Source organism: Microcaecilia unicolor, chromosome 9 (assembly GCF_901765095.1).
Source record: "Microcaecilia unicolor chromosome 9, aMicUni1.1, whole genome shotgun sequence".
NCBI lineage: Eukaryota > Metazoa > Chordata > Amphibia > Gymnophiona > Siphonopidae > Microcaecilia > Microcaecilia unicolor.
Window position 1 is genome coordinate 202,153,289 of NC_044039.1, and position 23,468 is coordinate 202,176,756.

Here is a 23,468-nt window from a genome sequence, read left to right on the forward strand (position 1 = left end):
ACGCAGAATGTTCTTTAAAAAGATTTAAATCCCAGTATTGAAATCACATTATTTTACTATTGCTTTTAGACCACAGACCCCTGGGGGAATTGACTTGTTTCTTAAGAGCACCTTTAATTTTAATTACAGGACTTTAGATGATAATGTGTGATTCTCTTGAATGAGTGTGTTAGTCCTTTCTTACCATATTGATGGAGTACCTTTTTGATATGCTGCATGGATTTTATATTGTACTATAAACTTCTGTGATCTGCATAAGCCAATAGTATACATTTTAATAAACTATATATATCATAAAAACTCTGGCTTGGAGAGTGTCCAAGCCATGATGTTGGCTGGGGAAAACTGTAGATTTTTGAAAGTTGATAAAGAATTCTAGAGACTGCAGAAGAGCGATTGTTTTATGTAGAAGAATGAAGGCCTGTGACTCTGAGCTGCCAGAAGCCAATCACCTAGGTACAGAAATACTAAATGGCCTTGGTTATGAAAGTGTATAGCTGCCAAAATGAGGCACTTTGAACATTTTCTGGATGCTGAAGAAAGGCCAAAAAGGAGGCCTTTGTATTGGAAATGATTGGATTGGATGCTAAACCTGAGGTAGTACTTGTAAAATGGATGGATTAGAACAGAAGTTTTCAACCCAGTCCCTGGGGCACACCCAGACAGTTGGGGTTTTCAAGATATCCCCATTGAATTAAATGGGATATCTTGAAAATCCCAACTGGCTGGGTGTGCCTTGAGGACTGGGTTGAAAACCTCTGTATTAGAGTATAGTTATATGCATCCTTGAGATCTAGAATGCAAATCCAGTTTTCTTTGTTGAGTAGAGTTAAAATAGAGGGATGATGGGCATTCAGAATTTTTCTTTGAGCAGGTAACGTTTGAGGTCTCTGAGATCAAGTATAAGGCTAGCCTTCTCTCTCTGTTTTGGAATGAGAAACTCTCTTGAGTAGAAACCTTGATTCTTCTCCTGAGGGTGATGAGACATTTTTTTTGGTATTGGCTTATAAAAATAGGTGGGCTTCCTCCTGCAATAGACTGAGGTGTTTGGAAAAAGGTTTTGTCCTTGGTAAAGGGTGATCAAGGGATGACTGGTGAATTTGAGGTGATATCCATCCTAAATAATAGAAAGAACCCATGTGTGTTTGGTGATTTTCTGCCAAGTGGACAGGAAAAATATCACACTCTAGGGCAAGCTGAATCTTTTGAAGAGACTGGATGCGAGGAGTGTGTCAAAAGGAAGACTGTTGCTTAGGTTGGGTAGGGATCACCTGCTTAGGTTGAGCCCTCTCTGCTTATCTAGCCTTATGGATTGCAGTACGTTGAACCTGCTAGGTTTCTTTTGGTAATAAAATCTCTTGTAGTAGTAACTACATATGTACTAGTTGAATAAAATGTGCCTAGCAGAGGTGGACTGCAGTTGTAGAAGCAGAGATTCTGGTCACAGTTTCAAATGACTCATAAGAAGTGCCGACCAAATGTGTACGACATTCAACACCCTCTGATTGCTTGGAAGCCAGCTGCTCTTGATTTTTCTTGAAAGAGCTGTCGAGAAAACTTGCACCTTATGAAAGGTGCAATGCATGTATTGAACCATAGAGAGTTGGTAAGCAGCTTGAAATCCTATCTTTCCAAAAGGATTCATAAATTTAGAATCCTTTCTGGGGAGAGACTTAACTACATGACTACAGAAGAGTGTGATAACTGGACCTTATAAAATCCTGGAGATAGTTGGACTTTATATTTCATATCCAACCATTTAGATATAGGCTGAATAGATGGTGGATTCTGCCATATTGCTATGTAAGCCGCATTGAACCTGCTTTGAGTGGGAAAGCGCAGGGTACAAATGTAATAATAAATAAATAAATATATGGAATTGCTGATAAAGGGGATGGATTTGATATACCACTCGTGGTTACATTCAAAGCAGTTTTACATATTATATACAAGTAGTATACTGTGCCATACTTTGTATTGTTGTTTGAGTATTTTTACTGCTGTAATTGCCTATTGCTCATGTTTGAGCTATTCTTACTGTACACCGCCTTGAGTGAATTTCTTCAAAAAGGTGGTAAATAAATCCTAATAAATAAGTACCTTTTTTTTTGCACCAGGAGCAATGTAGGGTTAAGTGGCTTGCCCAGAGTCAGAAGGAGCTGCAGTGGGACTCAAACCCAGCTCCCCTGGTTCTTAGGCCACTGCACTAACCATTAGGCTACTCCTCCACCCCAAGGAATTGCTGGTCTTTAAGCATCAATAGGCTCAATATTTGCCAATATGATAAATACCAAAACAAACAAAAAGCAGAACATTTCCTTTTCAGTAATTAAATGCTCTCTGAGGGCTTTCAAGCACAGTGCTTACAGTCTTGTTCATGCCCAAGGCTCAAGAGACATGTAGTATGCGTATCAAAATTCAGGATTTTTCTCTCACATTTCAGGCATGGGCAAAATCTTTAGTTGTCTATTCCTTACAGGAAATTTGTAAGGCAACATGACAAAAACAGCATTAAAAACAACAACATAATAGAGCTTTGTTTTGTGTCCATTTAGCTGAGCAGTTAAAATAAAACTGAGGAACTGAGGAGTCTGTAGCGTGCGGGTAGGGGTACATATGGTTAGAACTTTCCATTAAAGGTCTGAGCTCTGTACGAGCAGATCTGTCCTGGTGGCATCAGATGACATCAACCCCACTTGTTTGCCTGACTCAAGGTTCTGCTTCTGACACTTCGCAGGAGCCATAACTGTGGAAAAACAGGCCTGATATCTTTTATTGGGTTAGCAAGCAGTTGAAGATGCTAGCTTTTGCAATTACTAAGGTTTTAGTTCAGGCACTGAACACTTTTAGATTTTACATGCAACAGTTTCTTTTTTTCTTCTAAAATGTAGACTGGAATCCTTAGTTTTATGTAACAAATATGCATTCTTCTCTCTGTTCCTTTAGTTCAAGGTCTTAAGGATTTGGTATGGTTACCAATAGAGCAATATCGAAAAGATGGTCGCATAGTGCGAGGATTTCAGAGAGGAGCAGCTTCGTTCGGCACCTCTACTGCAATGGCAGCTTTGGAACTGACAAATAGAATGGTTCAGACTATTCAGGTATTGTTTTTCATTTATCCTTTTCCCAAATACTGTTGATCAGGGAGATAGGCAGTGCATTCACTTTGTCTCTTATTCTCTTTTGTGTTATGTACATAGTCAAATTCCATAGCTTTCTCCGGTGGTCATGTGCATAGGTTGACTTCTGCTCAAAACCATTCCCACTGTTGTTCTCTCATCAGTCAGCAGGCGTTGCAATGAGCTGTGGCTCAGCCTGATTCCTTTGGAATAGCAGGAGATGCTTCAGCAGCACTCTAAGATCAGTTCTATCAATGTATCAGATATCAAGCTAGGAATTAAACCTAGATAATTTCTCACTAATATGATGCTGCACGGTGGACTTCAGGAAGATATATAACGCCAACAGGAAGATTTCCCAATCTGTTTTAACCATTATGACTTTGATGTGTTACCTTGGAGTCTTCAGGTTGTGCATTTATGATTTCACTTTGCCATACAGAAAATCCAGACTTCCCATGATAATAGGTTAGTAAAAGATGGCCATAAATGCGTCCCCTGGCTATTTAGCACACCAGCATATTGGAAGAGGAAAAAAATATTACCAAAATAATAGTTTTAGGTTAGGTTTCTTTAGCAATTCATCTAATAAAATGTTTATTCCCATATATTCATTATACAGTTTCTATAACACACTGCATTAATGTGACATGCTTGATTTCCATTTTTCTCTCTTTATGTCCCTTATCCCCATATAGCATACTTGAGTGTCATTTCTTTGCTTGCCAGCCTTGAGAGCTAGGCAGAAGTTTCTCATGAGACTAATCCTTGATTCTGCTTTTGGGGTAGTGGGTGTCACAGTAACAGTAGCCTCTTTTTCTCCTTCCCTTGGCTCTAGCCTCAACTTTATGGCATACCCAAGTCTTGTTAAACAGGAGACTCAAAACTGAGTACTATTAGAGCATTTTGCCAATGTACGAAATGTCACATTGGAACTGTGCCTTTGTGTATGGTATATAACAGAAGTAAGTCCTAAAAGAAAAATTACATTATAACATGAGGTCATGGTGTTCGGGCTGAGGTTGATTTCTTTGGTGATTTCTGATAGATCATCTCATACGTTCCTGAATCTACACTATCCCAACTGTAAAGGATTAAAATATAAGCTAACATATGCATCTAGTTTCTCCTACGTGGGCACGCAAATCTGGAATGAACTACCAAAAACCATAAAAACAACCCACGACATAATTAATTTCCGTAATTTATTGAAGACCAGTTTATTCAAGAAAGCTTACCATAATAACGCACCCTAAGTGTCAATTAACAAGATGTACACTGGACTTTCACAATATCTAATTCTTTATTTCCTATCGCTCATACTAATTTTGAAGTTTAATATTCATGATTGTTTCAAGCTGTGTTATCCCGATTTTTATTATAAGATGAACTTTCCTTCCTGAATACCTACTCCATTCTGTCTCCTCTACCTTAACTATGTATTTCTTTTTTTTTTTTTCTGGAACTGGTAATCACCATTACGGAACTATGTACTATGTAAGCCACATTGAGCCTGCAAATAGGTGGGAAAATGTGGGATACAAATGTTATAAATAAATAAACATATACTTTTCTGTAAAACAAATAACTGACAAATAATAATTAGATCAACTTAATCTTGACTATTTTTGCATAGGGAAAGAAAGTAAAACTGTAACTATGGTAGGAAAAAGCCTCAGAACCCCACCTATATAATTTATATTATAGGATTTGATGGGTAGTGACCTCACAGGCAGAAAAAACCTCCCATCTAACTGTTCAAAGCTCTCTGTAAAGCTTCAGTACTGGTAACTATAAACAATGACTTATAAAAACGTGTTCAAGGCAACAGGGTCCCACCAACTAGTTTCACCATAGAATTTCTTAAGGGTGTAAGAGGATCATCCACAGCAGGTTATGCATGCTATTGACTTCGTAGCTTCACTGGTTGGAACCGAGTGATGCTAAGAAGTCAATAGCATCACTGGTTGGAACTGAGTGACACTAAGAAGTCAATAGCATCACTGGTTGGAACCGAGTAACATAGTAAATGACGGCAGAAAAAGACCTGCATGGTCCATCCAGTCAGATAAACTCATATGTGCTACTTTTTGTGTATACCTTACCTTGATTTGTACCTGTCCTTTTCAGGGCACAGACCGTGTAAGTCTGCCCAGCACTATCCCCGCCTCCCAACCACCAGCCCCGCCTCCCACCACCGGCTCTGGCACAGACCGTATAAGTCTGCCCAGCACTATCCCCGCCTCCCGCCACCGGCTCTGCCATCCAATCTCGGCTAAGCTCCTTAGGATCCATTCCTTCTGAACAGGATTCCTTTATGTTTATCCCACGCGTGTTTGAATTCTGTTACCGTTTTCATTTCCAATTCTGTTACCGTTTTCATTTCCACCACCTCCCGCGGGAGGGCATTCCAAGCATCCACTACTCTCTCCATGAAAAAATACTTCCTGACATTTTTCTTGAGTCTGCCCCCCATCAATCTCATTTCATGTCCTCTCGTTCTACCGCCTTCGCACCTCCGGAAAAGGTTCGTTTGCGGATTAATACTTTTCAAATATTTGAACGTCTGTATCATATCACCCCTGTTTCTCCTTTCTTCCAGAGTATACATGTTCAGGTCATCAAGTCTCTGCTCATACGTCTTGTCAAAACTTAAACCATTCTTCTAGCTTCCTCAGATCCTTTTTCATGTTTTCCACTCCCTCCCGGGTGTCCACTCTGTTACAGATCTTAGTATCATCCGCAAATAGGCAAACTTTACCTTCTAACCCTTTGGCAATGTCACTCACAAATATATTGAACAGAATCGGTCCCAGCACGATTTCCCTTTGGTAAAACCATGTTGTCTCGGATCTTGCAACTTATTGGCTTCCAGGAAATTCACTATCCTTTCCTTCAGCATCGCTTCCATTACTTTTCCAATAATCGAAGTGAGGCTTACCGGCCTGTAGTTTCCAGCTTCTTCCCTATCACCATTCTTGTGAAGAGGGACCACCTCCACCGTTCTCCAATCCCTCGGAACCTCTCCCGTCTGCAAGGATATATTAAACAAATCTTTAAGAGGACCCGCCAGAACCTCTCTGAGCTCCCTCAATATCCTGGGGTGGATCCCATCCGGTCCCATGGCTTTGTCCACCTTTAGCTTTTCAAGCTGTTCATACACACTCTCTTCCGTGAACGGCGCTCTATCCACTTCAATCTCATTTGTACTTTTTGCAGTCCATCGTGGTCCTTCTCCAGGATTTTCTTCTGTGAAAACAGAACAAAAGTATCTATTTAGCAAATTTGCTTTTTCTTCATCATTATCTACATAGCGGTTCGCAGTATCTCTTAGTCTCACAATTCCCTTTTTAGTCATTCTCCTTTCACTTATATACCTGAAGAAATTTTTGTCACCCCTCCTTACATTTCTAGCCATTTGTTCTTCCGCTTGCGCTTTCGCCAGACGTATCTCTTTCTTGGCTTCTTTCAGTTTCATCCTGTATTCCTCCTCGTATTCCTTTTCTTGAGTTTTTGTGTATTTCTGGAACGCCAACTCTTTAGCCTTTATTTTCTCAGCCACTTGCTTGGAGAACCATATCGGTTTCCTTTTTCTCTTGCTTTTATTCACTTTCCTTACATAAAGGTTCGTGGCCAAGAAGTCAATAGCATCACTAGTGGGAACCGAGTGACACTAAGAAGTCAATAGCATCACTGGTCGGAACCGAGTGACACTAAGAAGTCAATAGCATCACTGGTTGGAACCGAGTGACACTAAGAAGTCAATAACATCGCTGGTTTGAATTGAGTGACACTAAGAAGTCAATAGCATCACTGGTTGGAACCGAGTGACACTAAGAAGTCAATAGCATCGCTGGTTTGAATTGAGTGACACTAAGAAGTCAATAGCATCACTGGTTGGAACCGAGTGACACTAAGAAGTCAATAGCGTGCATAACCTGCTCTGGATGATCCTGTTACAGCCTGAAGAAGCCATATGGTGAAACTAGTTGGTGGGACCCTGTTGCTTTGAACCCAGGCCAAAGTATCGGCCTGCTTGTTCGACATTGCTACCTGGATGTCCAACCGCCACCTGAAGCTGAACATGGCCAAGACCGAGCTTATTGTCTTCCCACCCAAACCCACTTCTCCTCTCCCTCCACTCTCTATCTCAGTTGACAACACCCTCATTGTCCCCGTCTCATCTGCTCGCAACCTCGGTGTCATCTTCGACTCCTCCCTCTCCTTCTCTGCGCATATCCAGCAGATAGCCAAGACCTGTCGCTTCTTCCTCTACAAGATTAGCAAAATTCGCCCTTTCCTCTCTGAGCACACCACCCGAACTCTCATCCACTCTCTCATTACCTCTCGCCTTGACTACTGCAACCTACTCCTCACTGGCCTCCCACTTTGCAACCTATCCCCCCTTCAGTCCGTTCAGAACTCTGCTGCACGTCTTATCTTCCGCCTGGACCGATATACTCACATCACCCCTCTTCTCAAATCACTTCACTGGCTTCCGATCAGGTACCACATAGAGTTCAAGCTTCTCCTACTAACTTACAAATGCACTCGATCTAAAGCCCCTCCTTACCTCTCTACCCTCATGTCCCCTTACGTTCCTACCCGTAACCTCCGCTCTCAAGACAAATCCCTCCTTCTCCACCACCGCCAACTCCAGGCTCCGCCCTTTCTGCCACGCCTCACCCATGCTTGGAATAAACTCCCTGAACCCATATGCCAGGCCCCCTCCCTGCCCATCTTCAAATCCTTGCTCAAAGCCCACCTTTTCAATGTCGCCTTTGGCACCTAACCACTTTACCTCTATTCAAGAAATCTAGACTGCCCCAACTTGCCATTTCGTCTTTTAGATTGTAAGCTCCTTTGAGCAGGGACTGTCCATTTTTGTTAAACTGTACAGCGCTGCGTAACCCTAGTAGCGCTCTAGAAATGTCAAGTAGTAGTAGAAGTATGGTTACCAGTATTAGTGCTTTGCATAAAGCTTTGAACGATTGGATTGAAGGTTTTTTCTGCCTGTGAGGTCAACACTCATCAAATCTTATAATATAAATTATATAGGTGGGATTCTGAGGCTTTTTCCTCCCATTTTTACAGTTTTACTATCTTTCTGTATGCAAAAATAGTCAAGACTAAGTTGATTTAATTGTTACTTGTCGGTCATTTGTTTTACAGAAAAGTATATGTTATAATATAAGAGAAGTAAAACACATTATACTTTTAACTTCATGTTTGGTTCTTCTGAAAAACAGGCAGCAGCAGAAACTGCTTATGACATGGTGTCCCCTGGTCCCAGTCCTATTGAGGCAAAAAGGCTGAAAAGATATTCTCATCACCATCTAGCGCATCAGCCAGTGGACCTAAGGGAGGGTGTTGCCAAAGCATATAGTGTAGTAAAAGAGGTAAGTTCATTCATAGTGTTGCATGTAAATCGATTTCTTTATGGTAAATGTAACTTGAAGGAAGAAGGACCAATTATATTTGGATCAGTGCACAAATTTTAGGATCTGTTTTGGGAACACAATTTTCTTTCTTTCTTTTTTTTTTTTTTTTTTTGCAACTTTATTGAAGAACACCTGAACAGAACGTACAATAATAGCATCAATGCAATAATTAGCACAAAAAAGCCATTTATGCAGATTTATAGAACCTGAATATGTAAATGAGCTTGGATTTTGAGAAGGTGAATGTAAGTTTGAAGTTCAGATCCAGATTTCTGTATGTAAACTGGCTGTTTGAAAATTGCCCTCTCTTGATGCAATTAAGAAAGTGCATATCTAGGAGATTATTTATTTTTTATTATTTAATTTCTGGTCAGTTCAATGTGGCTTACAATTAACTTGGATGGAGTTTGTTTAGGATCATAGTACGTGGAGTGATTAATGGGATCTTCTTGGTTATGTGATTTCATCGAAAGGGGCTTTCAGATGGTTTCGAAACATTAAGTGGTAGTTCATGGATTTTAAGAGAGTTCCAAGTTTTGGTGCAAACTTATGTGAAGCTGGTTGTATATGTAGATTGGTATCTTAGGCCTTGGCATTTGGGACAGTGAAGAGTGAGATAGGATCTAATATTTTTATTTGCGTTATGTATTGGTAGATCTATAAGTCCAGTCATATATTCTGGTGCGAGACCAAAAATTAGTGTGAGGGCCAGAGTGCAAATCTTGAAGGACACTCGTGCTCTGATGGGGAGCCAGTGTAATTTTTGGAGCTGTGGCCTTGCTCTTTCAGATCGTTTTTTTTTCCAAATATGAGTCTTGCTGCTGTGTTTTGTGCTGTTTGTAATTTCTTTAACGTTGTTCCTTGCATCCTGCATAGATTCCGTTGCAGTAATCTGCATGAGTGAGAGCTATGGTTTGGAATATTTCTCTAAAGAAATAGTTTTTTATACATTTATGTTTCCACATAGTATAGAACATTTTCTTTGTGGTGATTGTTACCTGGTCATCAAAGGATAGATTGCGATATATGGTGACTCCTAGGATTATTAGTTTGTCTGCTGTTGGGAGTGATGTACCCGAGGTGTTGATATCTGTGAAATGTTCTCTGTTGTGTGGTGAAGTAAGTATTAAGCAGTGAGTTTTTTTCTCTGTTTAATTTTAACTTGAATACAGATGCCCAGGTTTCCATGGTATTTATGCAATCCAAGATCCTGATGGCGATTTCAGATAGGTTCTTCGTGAAAGGGATGAATGTCACATCATCGGCATATATGAAGGGGTTGGAGCCTTGTTTGAACAGTGATCGGGCAAGGGGTACCATCATTAGATTGAATAGTAGTGGGGGAAGCAGTGAGCCCTGGGGATTCCCGCAATCCACTTTCCATGGGGAAGAGGTTGTGGAATTCATCTTTAATTGATGAGACCTGGTAGTCAAAAAAACAATTGAACCATTCGAGTACCTTCCATCCAGTTCCTATTTTGTCGAGTATTCTTTGTAGGATTTGGTGATCAACCATGTCAAATGTGCTGAACATATCAAACTGTATGCATGGGAGACAGGCCGGGGACAATATGCGGATGATCTTGAACCTGTCAAGATAGTGAGAGCAAAAGAGATTCAATCGTTTTTCTTCTTAAATATAGAGAAGGCTTTTCATCAGATGGATTGAGGGTTCACGTTCGATGTCCTGGAAAGGATGAGGCTTTGCCTAGTTCTGAAGGAGAGATGGAAGAAAGATAATGATTATTGGGGAAAGTACTTGAATTGGTAGAACTGGGAGAGGTAACCATAATTATAAGCATTTGATGGGACAGTGGGGGGGGAAAGTGATTAGGAATGGGAAGGAGGATCATAAGTGGGGAGTGGTGGGGGAGGAGGTTAGGAGAAATATTGCTTAGAGATGATTGTGTAAGAGAAGCATAAGTACTGCTTTGTGATAAACAATCTTGGTATGATGGTTAGTGCTGTTTTTGCTGGAAAATGTAATAAAAGTTTACATTTTAAATAAAATATTAATTTATTAACCAAAAGAAATAAATGAGAACTCTTTTCCTGTTTTTGATAATTTTATCACTTTCGTTTCTTTCCAAAGGGGATTACTGACACTGCACAGACCATCTATGAAACTGCTGCTCGGGAGCATGAGAACCGAGGGGTAACCGGAGCAGTTGGCGGAGTTCTTCGCCAGATTCCTCCTGCTGTGGTGAAACCTCTCATCATGGCCACCGAAGCAACCTCAAATGTTCTTGGTGGAATGAGAAATCAGATCAGGCCAGATGTTCGGCAAGAAGAGTCACAGAAGTGGCGCCTTGGCGACGACTGATGTACTTAAAACACCCACGCTTGGGGAAGACGCACTATGTCCACGTAGCGACTTACCGATGCTCAGTTCACTGTAAAATTTGACTCCTGACCTAAGAACCGTTTCAGACTTTATGAACCAGGTGGTGAACATGCTGCTAAGAAAATCTGTACTAATATTTTTGGAATGTGGCCCATCTAATGAAGACATTTCCTATACTGAAATTCCCATGTTTCCCTGACTTAATTTGACATGTCACTTGCCAAATTCTTGCGTTGATAGTGTCTGTGACATTGATGCTTTCCTAAGCACGGTCAGAAAGCAGAAGAGTGGTTGGTAGGCAGTGCAGAGTACATCTAGATGCTGTCTAGCTATAAAGAGGATTTTCTTTCTCAGCTGTCTTTTTTTTTTTGTTCTTATGTCTTGTGGCACTTATTTAGAACAAAAGAGGATTGTTTGGTGAGTCTGGCTTAATGAATGGCATGTTACTTTTAAATAGATTCTTGTGTTTTTCTTTTTTTTTTTTCTTGAAAAGCCTCAATGTTCAAGAAATGATCTGTTCTGTTGCTAGTTTAAAGCATTTGGAGTATTGAATAAATCTGGAAAAAGCTAATATATGTTACATTTACTCCGAATGAAGCATAAGGCACGAAGGAACAGGTGCAAATCTTTACACAGGTCTGAAACATTGTTCAATGAGTTTAGAGTACATGTAAAAATGACTGACTTTTGACTAGCAGTTAAAATACTTGTCTTAGTTCCTTTAAATCTGAACAATTGCAGAGAGTGTTAGGTCTCGAAGTACCCTTGAGTTTTTATGGCGAGTTTGCTGGATTTAGCTGCATTTAAAGATATACTTATCTGTTCTTGACCACATGCTTTCTTTATTTAACATTAAGCTAGGTCTCGGAATCACCCTTGTTCTGTTCTGTTTTATAAATGTAGTGGTGCAGAAGGAGTCCATAAGGCTTGAATTTGCAACATGCACAGATCAAAGGAGCTGCTGTTCTTTCAGTCTCTCTTCCAGTGGGCGAGGGCAGTGTGTGAGCAGGTGCTTCCATAACAGCTTCAGGACAGGATGGATAACTGCAGAGCAAGGCTGTGTCAACATGCACTCAGTTACAGAAAAATGAATATAGCTTTTAGGGAATCAGGCTGAAGCAGACTGTATCCTGGAAATAAGATTGCCGTGGTTTCTTCTTAGAAAATAAAAGGTTGTTATTTTTTTTTTTAACAGGTTTAATACTCCTACTTTGGCAATAGCTGTCATATTGTCGTTTCCCTAGTGGCTTGAGTGGGAGGGAGTTAACCTCTCCACATATCAATATTGTATAGGTTCTCAACCCAAGGGTCAAGAGGGGGCCATTTTAAGCTCACAGGTTAGACCCTATACTTATAACTTAGGCTTAATAAGGCCAATAAAAGAAAAGTTGATATTTGGCCACTATTTGGATTTGCAGGAGGGCACACTATATAATGGGCTTAGCCAGCTGTGGTTGCAGACCCCCTGGCAGCAGTGCTCTCCTTGCTGCACAGATCATAGTGGCGCTGGTATGTGCCATCAGCACGGAGCTGCGCTGGAAATGCTTTGTTTAGCGCTACTGGGATTGGGTTTAGGGGGAGGGAGGGAGGCCTTCAGGGAATGTGCATGTGCATGGGTTTCAACTAGCACTAATAGATTTTAGCAAAGCTTGGGTTTTTTCCCTTCATAATTCAGTTCCATATTATGGCCATAGATGTTTGGCTGTAATTATTCCCTCCTGAGAAAGATGGCATCCTATTCCAGGTATAATAGCAAAGATCAGATTGAGGTGAAGAGAGTAGTTTCTTGTATTAGTAGTAGTAAGCATCTGTTTCTCAGACAAGGCAATTAACACAAAATAAACCCTGTTGTTAGGCTCTGTAAGAGCTTGTACTGATCTGTAAACTCATAGGCCAAGCTCTGGGTTTGAACTTTTCTGCTCTTGTTAGATAGGTATATATATAAGCTCCATATGTGCACGCAGTTCACAGTCTATGATAGAATATCCTCCTTCAGATGTGAAAGCTCTGTAGTTATGTTCTGCTTTTAATAAACGTCCTGTTAAGGCAATAGTCTATTTGTAAATAATGGAGTCTGTGTGTATATATATTTATATAGATCTCTATATAGTATTTCTCCTCCTTTCCTGAACTTCTTTCCCAGTGGTGTTTAGATCAGAATGGATGGGCTGTTTAATGTTGAGCTCTTAAAATATACTGAACAACGCAGAGCATTTTTCCCATCTCTTTTAGTCTGTGCTAATGGAAGAGAGTGACAGATATTACTATCCCTGACACACAGGCTGCTCATCTCGTAGCAGTGTAAACAGAGCATTTTCATTTAGTCTTCAGAATTAGACGCGTAAATCTTCCTGTGAGAAAATAGCGCTGTAATCATCTTTTCTGGTTATGTTAATTACCACAAGTGGAACTTACCTGAGAGGAAGGGAGGGGGACCTTGGTTTCCGGTTGTCATGCATCCTGCAGAGCTCTACTTGCCCCATCGATCCCAGTGAAAGCTGAATGTTTCTGCAGATGGCAGTACTTTTTATTGCACCAATATAAGGGGTCCTTTTATTAAGGTGTGTTAGTGATTAGCGTGCGCTAAATGATAAAATGTCCATAGGAATATAATGGGCGTCTTAACATTTAGCGTATGCTAATCATTAGCTTGAGCTAAATCTGTTAGCACGCCTTAATAAAAGGACCCCCCTAAGAGTTATCCAAAGATGTTGATGAGAATGTGCTTCTGAGGCTACATTTCTCCCATCTTTAAAAGGGCACATATCAGACAATTCCTTTTTTTGCTATTCAGGAGCAAAGACCTACCCTGTTTCCCCGAAAGTAAGACATCCCCCGAAAGTAAGACCTAGTAGAGGTTTTCCTGAATAGGTAGATATAAGGCCTCCCCCGAAAGTAAGACCTAGCAAATTTTTGTTTGAAAGCAGGGCCGCCAAGAACCGGAAAAGGCCGCCCCCCCCCACCCGAGGTCGCCGGGCCCCCCCTCCACCCACCCTCCGTCGCTCCCGGAACTAACCTTAAACGCCTCCTTTCACCTTCGCAGCAAGCAGCCGCAGGGCAGACCTCTCCTTCCTTCCGTGCCCCGTCCTCGCGGACGTTACGTCAGGCGAGGGCGGGACACGGAAGGAAGGAGTGGCCTGCCCTGCTGCTGCTTGCTGCGAAGGTGAAAGGAGGCGTTTAAGGTTCGTTCCGGGAACGACGGAGGGCGGGCGGGCCAACCCCAATGTTTCCCCGAAAAATAAGACAGCCCCTGAAAATAAGACCTAGCGCATTTTTGGGGGCAAAAATTAATATAAGACAGTGTCTTATTTTCAGGGAAACACGGTATGTGGTCTGAAAAGCATGTGTTTTACAATCTCTCTGGATAGTTCTTCAGCCCTCTAAGCTTGCAAAGAATCCTGTTCTAGTTCGTTACAGATGTTGCATTTAATTAACGGAGCTCAACACGCATCAGCACTGACTTACTTCCCCACCAGTTCTGATGCCTCATACGGATATACTTTTTCTCCTCATTAGAGCTTCAATTATTCATTGTAATTATTGCATTGTGGAAAACTTTGCAATTAGAGTTATATTTTGGACATTTTTCCATTGATATCACATGGCGGGATTATATGACAGCAAGGACCAGGGCAAAATGAAGTGGCACATGGATTATCTCTGTTTAAACGTGCCTTTTATAAATATCCCTAGGAGCTTCATTGTTTTAGAAGTAGTAGTGTTATGTTCATTTGACAGGGAGAGTGAACCGGGAAGCAAACTTGACCTGGTATGCCCCACTTTCCCGGTTCTCCGGGAGCCTCATTGGGTATCACTGGTTGGAAGGAGCAGCAAGGAAAGCGTATACTTCTGAGGCAGAGAAATTCTTTCTGTCGGCTGCGTCTCTCCTAGGATTGGACTTTTGGCGTGGTATGCAAATCTTACACTAATTTGGAAAGAGTACGCAGTGTGTTGGAACAATGATTCTGGACAGTTTGATTTCTTTGGCTTTTACTTTCTATCTGTTGTAGTGGGTATGTGCCTGGCACGATCCATCTTTAGCCGTTATACTGAATGTATGTGATAACTGTTCGGACTGAATTTTATTTACACATGAAGGCATTTTCATATGCTTCTCTAGCTGAATGGAAGATGTTTTTTTTTTTGTCTTTGTTACAGTGGTATATTAACTGTGCATATATCTTTGTTCACATCTTAGAAATATTATAGCTTACTGGAGCCATTGCCCTGTATGTATATGTATATATTTTTATTTTGCACTTTTGCTGTATAAGTAGTTCAGTGGCATTATTTGTATACAGATTGCTAGTGTAAAAACTACATATAAAAATTGCATCGATCCGAAAATCGAATTTGATGGAAATTAAAATAATTTGTACTTAGTTTTGCTTAAAGCACTCTGTATTATAAGGCTGACAACTATTTTTAAAAACCATATTGAACCTTCACCAATCCTTAATGTATATTTTTAGTATATTAATAAAATTGTGAAGGCCTAATACAGTTGCGATGGGCCCTTCTGTTAAATATATATATAATTTAAAGTTCCTGGTTGGTATGACTACCTAAATAAATATTTTCGTCTCTCTAAGAACTCGATGTTTGTGTATTTGTCTGCATTCATTTAAGGTGCAAACTGACAGTACTATGAACTGAAGTTTTCGTTTCCTCCACAGAACAGGCACAGCATAGGAAGTGGTAATATAAACATCCCTACTCAACCCCAAGGCTGAGAGGGTAATTCAGTATACTCTACATGTGTTTGCAATCTCTGGCCAGCAAGAATTCCAGTTTGATGTGAAATTATGATGATGGTGTTTCGTGATGTGGGACACCTGAAAATTGGACTGAGACCACCAACGTATTTCACATAAGATGCTAAGGGGGGGTTTTACTAGCTTATCAGTGCTCAAATGGTTTCAACGCGAGCATTACTGCAGACAGTATTAACATGTACCCTGCAACCGTGCTCAAGAAAGAAAAATAAAAAGTTTCTCATGCATGTTTAGCACGGGAAACTTTTCACCAGGTTCAGGGCAGCATAGAAGGGAAAGGGAAATGGGACTTGATATACCGCCTTTCTGAGTTTTTTTGCAACTACATTCAAAGCGGTTTACATATATTCAGGTACTTATTTTGTACCAGGGGCAATGGAGAGTTAAGTGACTTGCCCAGAGTCACAAGGAGCTAGAAGGGTTGGTTGAGAGGATCAGGTGTCTAGCAGCACCCCTTCTCTCCCTCCAACCCAACCAATCTACCCCAGATTACGTCATGAACAAGCCCCAGCCTGCCTCCCTCTCCCTGACCTGAACCCCCCCCCCCCCCCCCCCCCCGTTAACCTAATATTAAAAATGCCCTGGTGTTCTAGTGCCCCCAGCCTCCCTCCTTCCTCCCCAGTTGCAAACAAAATGCCCTGGTGGTCTTGCAGAAGCCCACTACCCAACCCCATACCTCTTATGAGGTGATGCCTGCTCGCTTGGGCCTCCCTTATATAGTAGATGGGCCCCACACAGTACATCCCATGATGCACAGGGTAGGGGGGGATGTCATTTTGCAGATGATGACACTTAGAGGTGAAAGCAAGTGGGCATTGCTCCTGCCTCTTACGAGGTCTAGGAGTCGGGTTTGGGCTTCTGCTAGACTACCAGGGCATTTTGTTTGTTACTGGCAGGAGGAGAGGGGGCCGAGAAGCACTAGACCACAAGAGCATTCATTTTAATTTGAGGAAGTGGGGTCAGGTGGTGGTCGGTCATTTGCGGGCAGGGATATGTTTTGGGGGAGAGGCTGGAAGATGTGTCAGGTTGGGAGTAAGAGGCTGATACATGCCACAGCATGCTTGTGGCTTTTATTTTTTTAATGTGAATGTGTCTGTCAATGCCTGAGCAAATCGCCACTCAGGCACTGACAGGAAAGTTGATCTTTAACACTAAAAAGCAGATTACTGCTATGATTTTAACGCAGCAGTAATCTGTTTGCTTATTACTTTGCGCATGGAGTCGGTCCAGAGGGCAGCTACAAAATTAGTAAGCAGTCTTGAACACAAAAAATATAGGTACAGGCTTATGAACCTCAACGTGTACGCTGGGAGAGAGGAGACATGATAGAGACATTTAAATATCTCAAGGGCATTAATGTACAAGAAGTCAGCCTTAGGAGTTACGGATCAAGAAAGGGATCTGGGTGTCGTCGTCGATGATACGCTGAAACCTTCTGCTCAGTGTGCTGCTGCGGCTAGGAAAGCAAATAGAATGTTGGGTGTTATTAGGAAGGGTATGGAGTCCAGGTGTGCGGATGTTATAATGCCGTTGTATCGCTCCATGGTGCGACCGCACCTGGAGTATTGTGTTCAGTACTGGTCTCCGTATCTCAAAAAAGATATAGTAGAATTGGAAAAGGTACAGCGAAGGGCGACGAAAATGATAGTGGGGATGGGACGACTTTCCTATGAAGAGAGGCTGAGAAGGCTAGGGCTTTTCAGCTTGGAGAAGAGACGGCTGAGGGGAGATATGATAGAAGTGTATAAAATAATGAGTGGAATGGATCGGGTGGATGTGAAGCGACTGTTCACGCTATCCAAAAATAATAGGACTAGAGGGCATGAGTTGAAGCTACAGTGTGGTAAATTTAAAACAAATCGGAGAAAATTTTTCTTCACCCAACGTGTAATTAGACTCTGGAATTCGTTGCCGGAGAACGTGGTACGGGCGGTTAGCTTGACGGAGTTTAAAAAGGGGTTAGATAGATTCCTAAAGGACAAGTCCATAGACCGCTATTAAATGGACTTGGAAAAATTCCGCATTTTTAGGTATAACTTGTCTGGAATGTTTTTACGTTTGGGGAGCGTGCCAGGTGCCCTTGACCTGGATTGGCCACTGTCGGTGACAGGATGCTGGGCTAGATGGACCTTTGGTCTTTCCCAGTATGGCACTACTTATGTACTTAACTGAAGGAAAGCTCTGGAATGAGGGGGCATACGATGAAGTTAAGAGAGAATAGACTTAGAAGTAATCTAAGGAAGTACTATTTCACAGAAAGGCTGGTGGAGGCATGGAATGGCCTCGAGGACTGTTCCAGAATTTAAAAAGGCATGGGATAAGCATGTGAGATCGCTTAGGAAAAGGAAGAGTTAGGGGTTACCTAGGATGGGCAGACTGGATGGGTCATATGGCCTTTATCTGCCGTCATGTTTCTATGCTGTGGCAATTTTTTGGTGTTGACCGCAGTAGAGTCTTCACTCTTATCGCAAGCCTTTGAGCATCAGCCCCAGTGTGGGCTGCCATTAAGATGTGTTATTTTAACACAACTTATGCTATGTTAGCACAGGAACCATTTTATGCAATGGGGCCTTTTTACTAAGGTGTGCTAAGCCCCAACTTGGGCTTAGTGCATGGAAAAATGAGTTACTGCAGGACACACTTACTTGTCCTGCGGTATCTTTGAAATCTGTGCACACTTTTTCTACTTTTCTTTTTTTTGAGAGGGCATGTCATGGGCACAGAGTGGGCATTTCTGTGATAACCTATTAGCGCACAGATAATGCGGGAGCCCTCACCGCCTCCAAAATATGAGGTGGTAAGTGTCATGACTCTTGGAGCTTGGTAATTAGAAGCCCCAATATCATGGAGCATAACCCTGGCCCAGCAATCACCTGAAGTCTCTATTATTTTATGAAGTCTCTTTTATTGAATAAATCACAGATAATTTACTCACAGATAGATGTTCAGGATACAGAGACTTCTTAATCTGGAGGCTGTGGGAGGTGGAGATCTGAAGAGAGGTAGTTGTATTGCAGGGGGAGGAGAAGATAGTTGAACAGGTAGAAATAGTCCAAAGCTGGGTGACTGCAATGTGCAATATCTCATTTGGAAGAAGATATTTACAGGGTAAAAAATCCAGGTTCGTTACAGGGAGTTTGAGCAGGACAGAGCTGTCTGGAGCGAGATGGTGTTGGCTCCATGTCCCTGGCTGTAATGGAGGAAGAAGCCCCACATGGCTGAAAGGACAAAGAAGTGGTGGGGCTTCACACAGGGAGGAGCAGATAGAGACCAATGGGGACAGAGCCTGCTATCGGATAGCAAGGGGTAGTCCTAGAGATAGGAGGGAAAGGTCATACCTGGCTGACCTCTGAGGACAGGAAGACAAAAGAGCCAAGCTTGGCACAGAGAGAGGGAGAGAGAGAAGGTCTGAGCAGCCTCACAACCAGTGATAGCAGTTCTTACACAGCCAAACAAGTGTGGTTGCACTGCCTGTGAACTATATTACCCACAGTGCATTGCTCATGTATTTTTCCAGTGGGGAAACTCCAGCAATGATAGTCCTTGGGACTGAGAATAACAGTAAAGGCATTACACACATTTTAGGATCACGTTATAAACTAGTGCGAGGCTGTCGGAGGACAGAACAGTAAATGCTGCTATAATTTTTAAAAATGGTCATACGCTAATGCAACATTAGTGCATGGCCATTAATTGTAAAAAAAAAAAAAAAAAATTTAATGGGGTTTTTAGGTCACAGTAAAAATGGCCTTAGGGTATGGGAAAGACCTGCATAATAGCGTGCTAAGACCACCTTTTACCACAGCTTTGTAAAAGGACCTCTTAGTTAACCCAGGTTAACAGTAAAATAAACCATCTTAATGGTAATCCACATTGATTACTTGCCCCCTACATGTTATTCAGATGGTAATGATTGTTCTTCATGGCTGCTGTAAACGTTTTTGTTGTTCTTCTGTTCATCTTCTAAGCATCAGGTAAAAGCCAAGAAGCATTACCTTCAGGTTATAGGTTTCCTCAGGGAAGCACCTTGTTAGGGTATTTTTATGTGCAGAAGAAAAAAAAAACTTTTGACTTTCAGAAAGAATTTGGGAAGTCACCAATTGATTGGATGATGTGATACTTATGCTGAGCATTTGCCATTTTTTTTTCTGAAGTTCTTTTTTGTGTATTTATTTGATTTTTATTCCTGGTGTGGTGGTAGTTTATGATATCCCAATATAGCTTTTGCATCAGCAGTTTTTCAGGAGGAGCCAAACAGATGGATCCAGAAACTGATTCACCTCCATCTGTACCGGGAAACAAAACGACACGTGAGGTGATTAAATTTGTGGATGACACAAAACGATTCAAAGTTGTCAAAATACATGTGGATTGTGAAAAATTGCAGAAAGACCTTGAAACTGGAAGACTGGGCATCCAAGTGGCAAAATGAAATTTAATGTGGACAAATGAAAAGAGATGCATATTGGGAAGAATAATCCAAATCATAGTTACCTGATGCTAGGGTCCACCTTCGGAGTCAACACTCAAGAAAAAGATCTAGGTGTAATTGTAGACAATATGCTGAAATCTTCTGCTCAGTAGTATTGCATTTAATTCTGGTTGCTGTATCTCAAAAAAAGATATAGAAGAATTAGAAAAAGGTTCAAAGAAGAGCAACCAAAATGATAAAGAGGTGAAACACCTGCCATATGAGGAAAGGCTAAAGAGGTTAGGGCTCTTCAACTTGGAAAAGATACAGGTGAGGGGGGGGGGGGATAAGATTTAGGTCTATAAAATCCTGAGTGGTATAGAACGGGTAGAAGTGAATTGATTTTTCACTCTTTCAAAAAATAAAGATCAGGGGACACTCAAAACTACATGGAAATATTTTTTAAAACAAATAAGAGGATATATTTTTTTTACTCAAAGAATAGTTAAGCTCTGGAACTTGCTGCCAGAGGATGTGGTAACAAAGCGGTTAGTGTATCTGGGTTTAAAAAAAGTTTGGACAAGTTCCTGGAGGAAATGTCCACAGTCTATTATTCAGATGGACATGGGGGAAGCCACTGCTTGCCCTGGGATTAGTAGCATAGAATGTTGCTACTAACTGAGTTTCTGCCAGGTACCTGTGACCTGGATTGGCCACTGTTGGATGCAGGATACTGGGCTAAATGGACCATTGGTCTGACCCAGTATGGCTATTCTTATGTTCTTATCTTGCTAGCATTAGTGCACTAGGAACAATGTCATTGTAGAGGGGCAACCGATTCTGATGTCTCCTACTGCACTGGGCATTACTGAATTAGTATTGATGCAGACTGCACTGTGTCTAGTGCTTTAGGGAGGACGTTTCCATAAGTATTGGGTTTCACTGGATTCTTGCCACCCCTCCACTCTGCAAGTCAGTTGAGGTCTTATTGAGGGTCTTGGTTGATAGGCAATTAAACTCTCAGGCTACTTCATGCTTCCAGTTCAAAGTTGAAGGGTTCATGGGGTTATGACTAGATATCTAATGGCTTTGCTGATGAAGAGGAGTCTCTTCAGGCCCCTCCCCTCCACAGAAATGGAAGAAGTTGTTACCCCAGCCCAGTGTCCTGCCTCTAACAGTGGGGGCTGGGTGTATTCTATAAGGTGGGCTCTAACATTTATGCATCAATTCCATATGTAAATTATTTGAATAAATGCATATATTTGCATATATTATATGGCCTAGTGGTTAGGGTGGTGGACTTTGGTCCTGGGGAACTGAGGAACTGAGTTCGATTCCCACTTCAGGCACAAGCAGCTCCTTTTGACTCTGGGCAAGTCACTTAACCCTCCATTGCCCCATGTAAGCCGCATTGAGCCTGCCATGAGTGGGAAAGCGTGGGGTACAAATGTAACAACAACAAAAAAACCACAGAAATTCCACCTAAGTGCTATTCTGTAAATACATATATATGTTACATATTAACAAGCAGGCCTCACACTTATCTGTAGAGCTTATAGAATACTATGTTAAACATCTATGTGTGAGCACTTGAAGCAACAAGGGGATGGGATGGGATTTGATATACCTCCTTTCTGTGGGTTACAAGCACTTTCCATATTAAATACAGGTACTTATTTTGTACCTGGGGCAATGGAGAGTTAAGTGACTGCAGTGGGAATTGAACCAGGTTTCCCTAGTTCTCAAGCTGCTGCATTAACCATTGGACGTCCACTCCTAAATTATAGGTACATATCTGACCTGCTACATTAGTATTCTATATAGGAAAGTAGGTACCATGTAGAATTCAGGTGCATTGTTACAAAGTTGCACCCTGGGTGCTTAGAAAAAGTTTTAAAAAACAGCTTAGTCCTGTACTGAGCAGTCCAGCCCTTGTTTTATGCCCTTCCTGTTTCCAATAGTCATGCTTTAGGGATGCATTGAGCTAAGAGTGGCAGGGTTTATAGAGTGTGATTGACCTAGCTTCCCTAAATTTGCCTAATATGACTTTGGCAGGACCTGATGACCTTCTTGCAAACACCATCATCTGAGTAAGAAAACAAATTAGCATTCTGATGATGCCTGGTGCTTCAGTCAGTGTTCCTGCTGTGACATTAAGTGGCACCTCAAGAAACACAGCAGGGCATGCAGAGCAAGTGACAGCAAGCAAATACGTTTGGAGAGAGAGAAAAGCATCATCTAGCCCCCATGTTGCTACAGAGACATTTCCATTTCTGCTCTAGACTAGTACCAGGTCAAGCAGAAATTTCCATTGAAAGCTGCTTTATTCTTGAATGGACTTTTGACAGGCTTAATTACTTTGTACTGATAATGACTAATCACATAAAGCTAGTTGCTTGCCCAGTTCAATTAATATCTAGCTAAGAATGTTTTGTGCGGTGTCCTTCTATGCAGGGTTACAGCCATTTAAAAAAAAAAACCCCAACCCTCTCCTACAGGCCACAGAAGTACACGAGCCCTATATTAATAAGTGTTTACATAAGAACATAAGAATTCACCATACTGGGTCAGATAGATGGTTCATCTAGCTCAGTATCTTGCTTCCACCAATAGCCGCCAATTCAGGTCACAAGTATGTGGCAGAATCCCAAACAATAGCAATATTCTATGCTACCAATCCCAAAGATAAGTAGTGGCTTTCCCCAGTGGCGTTCCTAGGTCGGCTGCCACCCAGGGCAGATCACCGCTGCGCACCTCCCCCCCCCCGGGTGCAGCATCAACACCCCCCTCCCCTGACGCATCAGCATACCTGGCATCAACACACGCTGCTGGAGGGGTGCAGGGAGCTGCCGCGCAGCTGTCGGCTCCGCTGGCTCCCTCTGCCCCGGAACAGGAAGTAACCTGTTCCGGGACAGAGGGAGCAGGGAACCAGCGGAGCGGACAGGCGCGCGGCTGCTCCCTGCACCCCTCCAGCAGTGTGCACCCGGGGCGGACCGCCCCGCCCATGGTACGCCACTGGCTTTCCCCATGTCTATCCTAATAGCAATTTATAGACTTTACCATCAGGAACTTGTCCAAACCTTTTTAAAACCCAGATGTGCTGACTGCTTTTACCACCTCCTCCAGCAACGACTTCCAGAGCTTAACTATTTGTTGACTGAAAAAAATATTTTCTTTTATATGTTTTAAAAGTAATTTGTCTCTGTACTTTTTGAAAGAGTACACTGTTGATTCACATTTACTCAATCTACTTCATTCAGGATTTTGTAGCCCTCGATCACATCCCCACTCAGCCATTCCTTTTCGAAGCTGAAGAGTCCTAACCTCTTAAGCCTTTCCTCATATGAGAGGACTTCCATCCTCTTAATTATTTTGGTC

General features: G+C 41.8%; 1 protein-coding gene across 3 annotated transcripts in view; it reads left to right on the forward strand.

Moving 5' to 3' along the window:
• The window catches only part of ATG2B (autophagy related 2B), a 194,844-nt gene extending 181,045 nt beyond the window's left edge, over positions 1-13,799 (forward strand). For all 3 annotated transcript variants that reach the window (XM_030214373.1, XM_030214374.1, XM_030214375.1), the window contains exons 40-42: positions 2,947-3,101; positions 8,369-8,518; positions 10,653-13,799. In XM_030214373.1, coding sequence (XP_030070233.1) covers positions 2,947-3,101; positions 8,369-8,518; positions 10,653-10,883 — 536 coding nt within the window. In that variant the 3' untranslated portion in view covers positions 10,884-13,799. The remainder of the gene's footprint in view (positions 1-2,946; positions 3,102-8,368; positions 8,519-10,652) is intronic.
• The last annotated feature ends 9,669 nt before the right edge of the window (positions 13,800-23,468 follow it).